This window comes from Chionomys nivalis, chromosome 22 (assembly GCF_950005125.1).
Source record: "Chionomys nivalis chromosome 22, mChiNiv1.1, whole genome shotgun sequence".
In the NCBI taxonomy this organism is placed as follows: domain Eukaryota; kingdom Metazoa; phylum Chordata; class Mammalia; order Rodentia; family Cricetidae; genus Chionomys; species Chionomys nivalis.
The window spans coordinates 22,185,036-22,197,428 of NC_080107.1; the positions used below are offsets into that span (position 1 = coordinate 22,185,036).

General features: G+C 43.0%; 1 protein-coding gene across 1 annotated transcript in view; it reads left to right on the top strand.

Annotated features, from left to right (window-relative positions):
* The window catches only part of Ccdc148 (coiled-coil domain containing 148), a 230,044-nt gene extending 218,157 nt beyond the window's left edge, over window positions 1–11,887 (top strand). Inside the window, exons 12-14 of the mRNA XM_057755389.1 lie at window positions 5,957–6,074; window positions 8,128–8,268; window positions 11,622–11,887. Coding sequence (XP_057611372.1) covers window positions 5,957–6,074; window positions 8,128–8,268; window positions 11,622–11,768 — 406 coding nt within the window. The 3' untranslated portion in view covers window positions 11,769–11,887. The remainder of the gene's footprint in view (window positions 1–5,956; window positions 6,075–8,127; window positions 8,269–11,621) is intronic.
* The last annotated feature ends 506 nt before the right edge of the window (window positions 11,888–12,393 follow it).

Sequence of the window (12,393 nt, forward strand, 5' to 3'; positions counted from 1 at the left end):
GACAGAAATAAGCCCTGCCTAGGTAGCAATTTGTACCTGCTTTTGCCTTGATAACAATAGTCAGGTAAAGTTCCTTTAATGTATATATTTATCTATGTTGCAGTTCTCAGAATGTGGTCCCCAGGCCAGCAGCATTCGTATCATTCAGGAATATACTGAAAATGCTGACTGCAGGTTCCACTCAGTATCTTTAAAGCAGAGGCCCGGGGTAGAGGCAGCTAGCTGCCGAGCCTCTAGGTAGCTAGGCTCAGGCTGAGCTGCCTGGCATTGTCCTCAACCTGGGCTCTTCTTATTTATTAGCATTGTTGGGAGAATGTCTAACCAAGTATTAGTGCTTGGACCCCACCAGTAGGATTCGATGGAATTTGTAGTGTCCTGGCATCTATTTTTGGTAAGTTCCAATGGTTCTAATTATGGTTACAGCTAAAAACCATTGTTCCATAGTGATCCAAGAAATGGCTCTTCAACCCAGGATGTGAGCATCCAAAAACCAACTTATTGAGAACTATTTGACCATGACCAGAGTGATGTGGGATTCCCCTTGGTATGCTATGAATGTTTTATTGCCATTGGTTAATAAAGAAGCTGCTTTAGGCCAATGGCTTAACAGAATGTTATAGCCAGGCTAAAGATATATATATATACATATATATATGTATATATGTATATATATATATATATATATATAGAGAGAGAGAGAGAGAGAGAGAGAGAGAGAGAGAGAGTAGGCAGAGTCAGGGAGACACCATGTAGCTGCCAGAGGAGACAGACATGCTGGAACTTTGCCAGTAAGCCACAACTTCGTGGTGATGCACAGATTAATAGAAATGGGTTAGTTTAAGATATAAGAGTTAGCGAGAAATATTCTTAAGCTATTGGCCAAACAGTATTGCAAATAATATAGTTTCTGGGAAATTATTTCAGGTCTTAGCAGCTGGGGAGCGAACAAGCAGCCTCCATCAACACCAGAGTGTGGACTTAGTCATCTGTATACAAAGCAAACCACAAGTCATGTAAAACGTCATAGTGTGGGAAAGTTTCTTTTTCATTTTCTCTACTGCTGTACCCCAAGCACCTGAAGTAGTGTTTGGCACCGAGAAGGTGGGAGATAGCAATGTTGATGAATTGCATTGATATTGAGCCAGAAACTGGGCTCTAGGAGTCTCACAAATGAACAAGCTGGAAGTATGGGCTCTGTTTGGGGCTGGCCTGGTTCATCCATTCCTGTTGGTTCTGCAGACATGTTCTGAGTCCTCTTTGTTCTTGCCTCATGCACATCTGTATCATCTGTCACCGCCTCAAGTCAGGACTCACAGAACTATTTGCGGGGATCGGTCTCTGTGGATGCTCTTTCCAGAACTGGGTGGAGTCAATTTCCCCTTCCGTGGGGCTGGAGGGATGAAGCATGGCGGTGTGATCAGGGATTCCAGTGTTTTCTCTGGACAGACTCTGATCTGGAAGGTGATGGCTCCTGGCTCACCTCCTCTGTTTCGATTTACACACTATTCCCTGGGCACCTGACAGCTAATGGGAGGCTCTCCTCCATTTGGTGGGCAGAATCATCTTCTGAGCGAGGTTCAAATCCAGAATGGATTTCCTGACAGGCAAAACCCTGTTCCCCATGACGCTGCTGCTGCGGTCCCTCTGGCAGGGAAACCTCTGCAGGTACCTGTTTAACACTGTCATGCTGAGTGTTCAGGTTCATGGCTTCACCTCTATGAAGGAAGTTTGTTTACAAACAGAGTTGACTTCAGCAGAGCAAATCATGTCCCCAGTACACAGGACTGGGAAGTTCAGTGTTGGCTACTGTACCCTAACTGAAACTCCATCTCTTTGATCTATTTTACCTACTGCTTATGTTGTCCTATGTGAATATTCTTGTTTCTTAGTTGAAGTGCTTGCTCCCATGTGCCCTTCTCGGCAAAGTCTTCCCCATTTGTTTGCCATAACCGTTTAGACTGCAGTTAGCTCATGATTCCAGATAGGAGGAAGACCTAGATTTTCCGATATAAGTTTGCCTAGCTCTTCCTGAGGGCTCACTGACACCAGGTGTTGCTACACCTTGAGGTCCACTCACTCCTCAGAGTGTAGTATATATTTAAGCTTCCTCAATGACACGCAGATTCTCTATTTTTACATGAAAGCTTACCATCCCTCAAGCCTCCTGAAGGCCGGGAAGTTTAGAGTTCTTCTCCCATTATTGTTAATGCCCGGCCTGACTTGGCAGCAGCTGTTGCTTGTGAACGAACAATATGAGGCTCTCCTCCCCCAAGAGAAGTTGCAAATGCCTCCTCGGCAGCGCGTTCCACCTTTGTGGACGCAGGGAGCGTAAAATAGAGTGAGAAATGAACGCGAGGCTCCTGTTTGGGGATTCAGTGCACAGCTTAGAAACTATTGAGTTTAGCCATTTCCTGACATTGACTTTCATAGCAACAGTTTAATTTGGAGAAAATCTGCTACCTCAAATGACTGAAAGTATTTATGTGGAAAATTTTCCAAATGATTGGCTTTGCTGTGTTCCCATTTTCTTTCCCCATGAATATGTGAGTATTTGGCCTTCTTCCAAGAGTTCCTTTCTGCATCACTTCTCTTCAGGAAAAGACATTTTGCTATCCAGAGCGCAAGCAGCATCAGGGGTCTTCCTCTTGTACACAAAACATTGTTCGCGTTTCAGCCACAGCATCTGTAAAAACTGAGAATCACTGTGTTGCCCATGCCCTTGGATTTTCTCAAAGGTTAAGGTTGTCTGGATAACCTTGAGAACATTCCCTGAGAAGCTGGGCTTGTGCTTTCTGCAGCCCCGCCCTGTGCCCGCCTCCCACCTGACTCTGTCTTACTAAAAGGTTCTGCCCTCTGTCCCTCCTTCTTCCTTTCCCTCTAAGTTCTCAGCCACCTCACCACTGTCTGCTCTGGCCAGCATCACCAACAACTCTCCATAATTCAATGCAGTAATAGCTTTAGATTATAATAAATCTTTCTGTAGCATTTGACATTTTAGATCTCATTTTTCTTACCTTTTCTGGGGACTGTTTATTCTCCTTATTTCCTTAGTTTCTGCTTTCTTTGTTCCTTTCTTGGGTGTTGTTTCCTTGGAAATCAGTCCTAACCTATTTCTATTTTCTTTTTTAATTTTAACTTTATTTATTTACTTTTTTTTTTACATACCTGCATGCCAGAAGAGGGCATCAGATCCTATTATAGATAACTCTGAGCCACCATGTGGTTGCTGGGAATTGTCCTCGGGACCTCTGAAAGAGCAGCCATTGCTTTCTCTTCCTCACAAAGCCCCACAGTGTGGCTGTCTCACCCCTTCAGCCTGAGTCCATGTCGCCCTGCATCTTGCCACTTTTGTATTGGGTCTTACTGGATCTCTTTTCAGTTCCTCTGCCTGCCATGACTTCTCATCTCTGGGCTTTCTTCTCCCTAGTCTACTCTTTCCGTTTTCTCCCTCTTGGCTGGAAGCGATTCCTCTTTTGAGTCTCAGGTTCAGAATACTTCTAAGACAGGCTCCCAAGTCTGGCAAAGGTCCCTCCCCCATGACCTCCGCCTCATTGTCCCATCAAAGCACCCCCAGCCCCCATCTCACAGCTGCCCCATCTTGAAACTTCTCTTGTAGTGTCTGTTGTGCAAAGACTCATGTGTCTCAGCCATGTTGACTGGTCACACTGCATATGCCTGATGCAATATTTGATTCATGGCTGGCACTGAACTCAATAAGCATCTATTAAGTGAAAAGTGAGCCTCAAAATGAAGCAAAAGTCAGCCTTCTTCATGATACGGGGAATAAATAAATGCCAAAGTCTCATTTGCAGTTTCTCCCTCACTAGTCAATCTCCCCTGGCAGAACCGACTATTACTCTCCCACAAAGCAGACAAAAACTTTGTTGCAAACAAAGCAACCTATATGTCCCACAGGAAGAGAAACTTTCCAAGGTTCTGAGAATTAGCATATGGTAATTGGCAAGTCCCAGGGTATCTTTTAATTGAACCTTCACAGAAGTTCACTTAGCTTGTACTCGGTGCAATTGAGGAGAACCTCATTAAGGAGGTCGTGTTGTGTCAAGCCTTAGTGAAAACGGAGAGAATGGGAAACAGTTTCCTACACGGAGGCAGGGGAGATGGGGAGCCTGCTGAGCTGTGGCTCTCGAGTCCACAGGTTCGGTTCGTACTGACTCCTGACAGAAGAGAGCCATAGTATGGCCATGACCTTGAGAGAAGGCTAGGATTGCCCTGCTCAGAGTCCATTGTCACTTTTCTGTTTTACGTGCTTTCCTTCTGTCCCCTTCCTCTGTTGTTGCTGGTTCCTGAGCAAGCCAACTGTCAGGAGCACCTCTCCCAGGGCACATCTGAGGAAACGGTATGACAGCCAGGCTCAGTCCACCACAGCTTGCCTGTCCCTCTCCGCTACCATTTACTTACTCTGTCCCATGCTCTCTGGGACTGGGATAAGACAAAAAGGGTGCCCATTCTTGTGCGCCAGTCCCATGCTTGCTGTCCCATCCTCTCTGCTCTTCTACTCCTTGCCTCTCCAAATCCCCATTCTCAAGAGCCAACTCAAATGTTCCTCCTCCACGAAGCTTTTGTTACAACCTGAACAATACCTCCAACAAGTGGCCATCTCTCTTTTCTCCACCTCCAAGGGACCTCGTTTGGCTCTTAGGTGTGCCTTGGGTCTATGTTAAGATATCAGCATCTAAGGAAGACTTTTTCTCAGCATGCCCGCACCGTCTAGCACAATGGACGTTTAGGGGCAGTTGGTGTAGGAGGAGAGCTCTAGGGAGGAGGACATTGCAGAGGTTAATTGCAGGGGGTGGGAGGCTGGAGGCTAGGCTTGGGTGCTGAGAACAGTCATTCTGGGTTGTCTCTGTTCAGCTGCCTAATCAGCATGAGACTTTGGACAAATTGCACCATTTGTCTGAGCCTCCATTTCTGTGTCTCTAAAAGACAAAATTATACGTACAAAATTATACCCCTACCTATGATTGTTGTGGAGCCTAAAAAAAGAAATCATAAAGCACTTTGTGCAAGACCTTTGCCTCACGCGCACTCAGCGAATATCAGAACCTACAGATTCAAGGTGTAGCGAAAATACCGCCGTAGAAAATACCAGCGGGTATACCAGGGGCAAAGGGCCTTTGTGCCTAAGTGACAAAGCAGCTAAAGCTAAGCTGTCACCGAGAGAAGGACCGGCATAGCCCAATCCTCCTGAGAGCTCAGGTGCTTGCTTGGTGAAATGGCAAATCTCATCTCTGTAAGTCAATAGAATCCTCCTGACACGAAGACAGCAATAATCGAGGCTACAGGCCGCAGAGAAGGCTAGGCGAGCCCATGGCCCGGAGCTGTGTTTTAAGGCACCATGTTTTAATGTCTGATGATTTGGAAGATGGAAAATGAATGGTGAAGGGAAACAGTCATGTTTTTGCTGCCATCTACAGATGTCAGAGTGCAATGTTTAAGGTTTTTTTTTTAACATGCCCACAAGCCCACTTCACTGAACTACACTACATATAAAGTGTAGTTTAAGTAAGAGTAACCTAAATAATTGAAGCAAATTATTACAGTAATTTATTTGCCCTGCTTTTGAAAAGTACGAGCATTTAGTCAGGAATACGGTCTTTCTAACCCTTAAGTTGTGTTCAGGCTTGTCATCAGAGGTGGTTGTTGCTCAGGGCGCTGTAACTGTAGCTTTAGCGGCTCGCTGTCGGGGTCAGAGTTTAAAATGGTGGCCGCAAACACTGAGTCAGGCTGGATTTCACTCCAAGCTTTCCTGTGTCTCTCTGATTCTAGTAACAATCACAGTAAATTGCCTCTCACTGTTTGGATCTGAGAAATCAAAACAAGTGAAATCAACCCGTGGGGGGTGATGTCCCCCGGAGGTGTCTCCTGTCACACTCCTGTCTGTGTACTATGTGAGTTATTTATGGCACACCTACTTGCCTGTGTCTCTTTCCCAAAGGGTTAAATATAGACAAGAGTTACTGGAGAAGCGTTTGATGGAGAGAAAAAAAGTGGCCCTTCAAGAAGTTCAGGAAGAGGAAGAGCGAGAGAGGCGGCTGGAAGCCCTTCGAAAACAGGTGTTTTCGATTTGGAAATCTTTTCCTCTGTTAATGTTTCTAAGTGTGCTAATGATATTATTACTGGGACTCAGTTCGTGACATCTGCTATATAAAAATGTAACTTTTCCAAATTAGGACATGGTTTTCATTCCCAGGAGCCAGTTAGGTTTATGTTGAACCAGGTCCAGCTTCTTAATATATTTAAAGAAGTTTATCAGCAGCGTTTCAAAAGCTCTCCCAAGATCTAAATGCGACCCTGTCTCCTCTAGTTCATTAGCCACACAGTATCTGTTTGCAGCAGTGAAACTGTTTCCAGTCAAAAGACTGTCCTCAAAAATGTGGTAGAACAAGATAATCCACTCTGTAGTGGGAACCTGGTCTCGGAAAAATCCCACAGCCAACAAGCCTGTTAAGTGCCATGTTACAAATAGCCCTTTTGTAGAGAAACAAAAGCCTCCCACTGCCCTGCCTAATAGAAATAGGCAAAAGGAGGTGAAAGTAGACAGTGCATGGCGAACGCAGGAGTTTAAGAGATTGGGAAATGTGAGGGAGTTCCTCTGGTAATTTTTCTAAACTTGAACTCCCAGGTGATTTCTTGAGCTGATGACTGCACGGCCTAGCCGGCACAGGCAGTGGCTGTTAGTTTCCTTTCTAAGTGAGAAATCTTACAGAGCCAAGGATAACGCTTGACCTTGGGTGTCCTTCAGCCCTGCAACCGCAGACTAAGTACTCAATGGCAGGAAAAACTTGAGTCGTTGACCTAATCTGCCTTGGCTCCATTTCCTCATCTGGAAAATGGGGATAATAATGGCAGTACCTGTCCCATTGGTTGCGGTAATCGGAGATCAAATTTGTGAGCACTTACTAACCGCAAAGCCCTGTTCCAATGCTCTCTGGTGAAGCTTGGCTTAACCTCCTCAGCATCCCTATGAGGAAAGTGTTTTTAAGGCCCCCATGTTGTAAAGGGGGAAAGCAAGAGGTCAGGTGCTTTCTCCAAAGTCACATAACTAGTAAGTGTCAACTGGAACTCCTATGGGATGGCTCTTACATCATCCTCCTCTTCAATAAAAGGGGCTGCAGAGATGAGTTCAAAGTGTAAGAACATAAATTCTTTGTGATAAATCTGAAAAACACCAATTATTCAATTATTAGCAAATAATTATGCGTTACGGCTTCCTGGAGACAGACTTACGGTCACAATTACGGAAAATTCTTATTACAAACATAATTTTGATGACTACAGAGTCCATGCGACCCGAATTCTTCCTACCCAGTAGTCCTTTCAAGGAAGACATTTTCTGTTCCCATCACCGGTAGTCAGTGTTTGGAACTGTGGTAATAAGGCATTGGAGCTCGGAAGCCTATAATAATTAAACTACATTTGACCACAGTCATTTTACTACAGCTCTTTTGAAATGGCATCAACATACCTTTTACTCTATGCAAATTCTTGACTCGCAGAATTAACAAGGCGGTGTTAATAATGGTGCATATGATTGACAAAATTAGTGGCTTCTTTTCATTAAGATTTGGGTCAGAGCAGTTATTTTGACGTAGGACAATGACTTTGTGTTAAAATGACTCTGCAATTGAATTTTATAGTAGAAAGGTAACTCATTGTCTCTAATGGACCCGGGGAGTCTACTCGCAGAGTAGGAAGGAAGTTCACCCAGCTTTTCCGACCTCACCTGAGAGCCTTGTGGTGTTGGTACTTATAACCATAGATCGATTGCTGCTGAAATGAATTTTTGTTGCTTTTTGTCATTTTCAAGTGATACAGGTTTTCCTTGTAAGATTCCATTTGCCTTTTGCCAGACAAATAAATTTGTATCTGAAATCAATCATAATCATTAGCAAATGACCGTGATAGTTAAATAGCTCACTTGACATGTGTTTTTAACTCCTTTGCAAGTCTCTGGGACTGACCTGCATTTAGCATTCCTTTGCTCTTTCCTCTGCCATTTTGTATTTTCTAACACTTCCGAAACGGTCATGAAACAGACCTATAATCGTACCCCGAGGCTTCTAGCTTGTGCCCTCTTCTGAGTGCTGACGCTTTCTCTTCTCTCAGGTTGCTGTTGTTGTTCAGTCTGATCCAGTGAGGATGATGTCAGACACAATGGCATGGAAAGCTAGGACGGGCCCTGAACGTGAAGATGAATTCATCCTTCAGAAGCCTCTCTTCACACTGACTACGTACAACGAGCAGCAGGTAATTAGGGGAATTAGCAGGATTGGTGCACAATCCACACTGAGAGTCGGAAGACCTGCTGAAGTGGGTGCTTTGAGGTACAAATTATTTTCAAGATTTACATTTCAACACCCTCATATTAGCAATTTTTACTTCCAAATGATAATGCATAATTACTGCGTGAGTCTAAATATTAAAGAATTGTGACAGAGACCAAAACAGTGTAAAAAATCCTGCCTGTCACTGGAAAATTACAATGTTTTATTCAAGAGTCATTGATATAAAAAGGTTATTGATATTGTTTTACAGTTCATGGATTTCTCTATTGTTGTATTAAGAATTTATATCTAAATTCACGATATAAATCCCATTAAATAAGCAATCGATGAGACTGACAGGCAGTATTGAAGACCGCTGTCCCAGGGTATGTATCTTCTTAGAGCTAAGGGTAAAACATCTCCTGCGGAGACACCCTTGAAGGATCACAAAGTTGTTGGTGGGAGCTTAGACTCCGTGTTAGTTGTGGCTGGAACTGAAAAGGAAGATTGGAAAGAACTTTTAGGAGGAGGAGGTTGGGAAAGAGGACATACGAATGAATGGGTATAGCCAAAATTAAGGAAGAAAGCAGTCTTGAATTTTATAGACCTAGAGAGAAAAAAAAGCCCAAATCTGAAGAAACCAAGTGAATCCAGAGTGCTTCTCCTGTCTGCTGCATACTTGGTAGTGAATAAGATGAAAACTCTATTCATTAATAATCAAACAGGTACCTAAGAAATAGGTGACTGTATTCTGGTTCGGTGTGAGCGTGTAGCTCTTAGCTCTATCCCAAAAGAGCCAGACTGGTCTTTCTTGGAGAAAGGGAATAGAGGGTCCAGGCCAAGAAGGCAAGTGTGGTATACAGAAGTGACACACCAGGGCAAGGCCACTTCTGTGCTGCCTGTGAGGAGAGAATGTTTAACTCTGTCTGGCAGGTTAGAGAGATGGAGATCTGAGCTTGAGGACTCGGGTCAGTAGCTCCTAAATTCATCCAAGATGATTTACAGTTTAAGGGGGAAAAATGTTAGTGTGCCTAGAAAGAATTCCTTCTAAGAATGTGTGGGTGGATCTCCAGAACCAGCTGCCAATGTGGGGAGGCAGCTGCATCCTAAAGGGTCTAAACTCAGAGGAAGGCAAAGTCCGAGGGAGCTGGACCAAACCGCCAGGGCTTTCCCAGGCAGAGGGAAAGGAGGTGCTTCCTTGAGTGTCTTCACTGTGAGATAGGGGCAGGGAGGGGCACAGGTCGAGTGCTGAAACATGAGAATAGAAACAGGCAAGGGCCCAACTGCAATACACAAAAAAACCTTTCTACTCAGACAACTGATCTGGATCCTGTGTGTAGACAGGGTATTTGAAAGCAGGTTAAGTTAAATAACGACATTTGTAATTTATCCTTGTATCCTGAATAGAAAGTGGATGGGTGTTGGAATGGGGGCATGGAAGTGCTGGTGAGAGAGTCGTGAGTAGCCGAGGACGATTCCAGGCTAGACAAGGACCACTGCGAAGAGCCTGCATTGGGCATGCAAAGCCACACCCTCGATTTATTGGTTATGTGCACTTGCCTAAGCTATTAGCATCTTTATGATTGTTTTCTTCATCTTTAAAATAATTACTTGCAAAGTTCTTGTGAGGATTAGAAATAATGACTATCAGCTGCCTAGAATATTGCCTGCATTCAGCAGGAAGTCAACGGATTATTGCCATTTTGCAGATCTGCCATGAGCCATGCAAGAATCCAGAAGGGAAACAAAGCCTGGGGAGAATTAGTTTTGTTCATGTCACGTTTAGGGTGAAGAGGTGTAAAGTATGCTTTTGAGAAATTGATTACTGGCATCTGGGGAGGAGAAACCTCCCCTCTTCACTGAGTTTTTACTAAAAAAAAAAAAATGAACAATAAAAAAATGTCAAAGATTCACAGCCCTGGCCTGGGTGAATCCTGGGCAGAATTTGGGAATTAACTGCACACAAATCAGAGGGAGTGTGACTCCTTAAAAATGTGTGAGAATAAATGGGGACAGAAGAGGAAAAGCCTGGGTCCTAGGCTTAACCAGTTGTCTCTCCGTCAAGGACCTTTGGGTTATTCCTGGCCTCCCTCTCATCACTAGCCCAGGCCTGCTTCCAATGCATAACTACCCCAGCCCTGTTTCCAATGCATCACTAGCGCTGTTTCCAATGCATCACTAGCCCTGTTTCCAATGCATCACTAGCGCTGTTTCCAATGCATCACTGAGGAAACCATCGTCAAAAGTTTATGACTTTATCTCTTTGTGGGGTAGGACTTCAGATTCAGGTAAAATATCTTATTGGATGTAAATCCGTATGTGGCCACCTCTTATCGTGATAGAGAGTGTGATAATATTTAAGATTCATAGGGATGGGACTAAGGTCCAATCAAGTATAAATGCGAACTGAAGTTGAGCTATTTGTGTGTCTCCTCCCATTTAGCATGGGATGGTGGGCATTTCAACTTCTGTTTGAAATAAAGGGCCAACCTCAGATTCTCTTTTTCAGGGAGTGACCATGTGTTTATGTATACGTTGCACATTACTAAATGATGGAGGGGTGGCTTAGAGGTTTAGAGCCCTTGGGACTCTGGCAAAGGGCCTGAATTTGGTTCCCAGTGTCCACCTAGCAACGCAGCTCTGAGCAGCTCTAGTTCAAGGAGTTAATATTGCCAAGTTCAAGTGTTTGTTACCAAGTGCTACGTACTTAGGGAGCTGTATTTTGGAGGTTGTTTTCCCATTTGCAAGAAATTTAAATTCCATAGCTACATTCTTTCTGCTTGTTATTTTAGAATTAGGCTTTTAATTGTGGAACCATCCTTAACTAAATTACCACTCCTTCTTCTAGCCTCTGTAAGCACTGCATGTATGTACCCAGATGGTGCAGATACCTGCATGCATACACACACTCATATGCTTAATATGTTTTTCTTAATGATAGCTACTTAAAAATATATTCTGAAGATTAATTTTATTTATTAAAGTAGATTTGTTTTATAATGCTTTATTTATATGATTCTAACCAGCAATAAATAATAATAGTACTGTAAGTAAGGTTCTTTTATTTCATCATTTGATAATTTTAGTATATTGTATTTGATTAATATATAATACTGAATATAGCTTATGTTGGAAATAAATAATGCACTGGAAAATGATGATCTCAAAAACGTTTTGAACATTTCTAGTAAAATCTCTGCAATCACAGACCTAGCAAGATTTATTGGCATCTAACCATCTATACCTTAAAAATATGTGACGTGGAAAAATATAAAAATTAGTGATAAAATTTACTTTAAATGATTTGTTTATTTAAATTGTATTTTATATCTGCAGATAACTTCTGATCCTAGACTTAGATTTGAGCTAGCGCTTCGTGAAGCTGGACTCCATAAGACACAGTACGCCAAAGAGATGCTACCAAAAATCGGTCCTCTGAAGCCTCCAAGGAAGGACACAGAGTCGACTGTGTTCAAAACCTAGAGGGCAGGCGTAAACAGTATATGGATACGGCTAGTGATGATCACCGCTTCTGGATGCTTAAAAACCGCCAGACATAGAAATCATAGCGTTTATTAAACAGCTTTGCATTTTTTAATCTTCACAGTTTTATGCACTGTTCCATTTCTCTTTAGCTAACATGTGCTATTACCAAATTCACCAAAGTTACGGGACTTTGGTATATATGGTATCGTTTGGTAGGGTGCTATTTTGGAGGATTTCTTCCAGGAGTTTAAAATAACCATTTGTAGGAAACACGTCTTCCACAGCTACTTTCCTTTCTGTCTGTTCTTCCACCATTTGACATTTAATTATGGAAGCTCCACTATCAGTTACACGTCTGTTGGTGTGTGTGTGTGTGTGTGTGTGCGTGAAGGAGATTTAGCCCTTCTTTGTATTTAGAAATCAGTTTGATACATCATGCTTACTGCAAGTCAGTTATCTGAAACATCTCTGTTTGCAAATTTGCCTTAAGAAGACAATAGAAGTGGTGTCTCCATCATGGGAACACTGATTTTGTCTGGGAAGACAGGGCTGTGTGGTTGTTTAGAAGGAAAACTGAAATTTTATGATACTTCAAATATCAAAAGTTGCAAATTACCTAAGA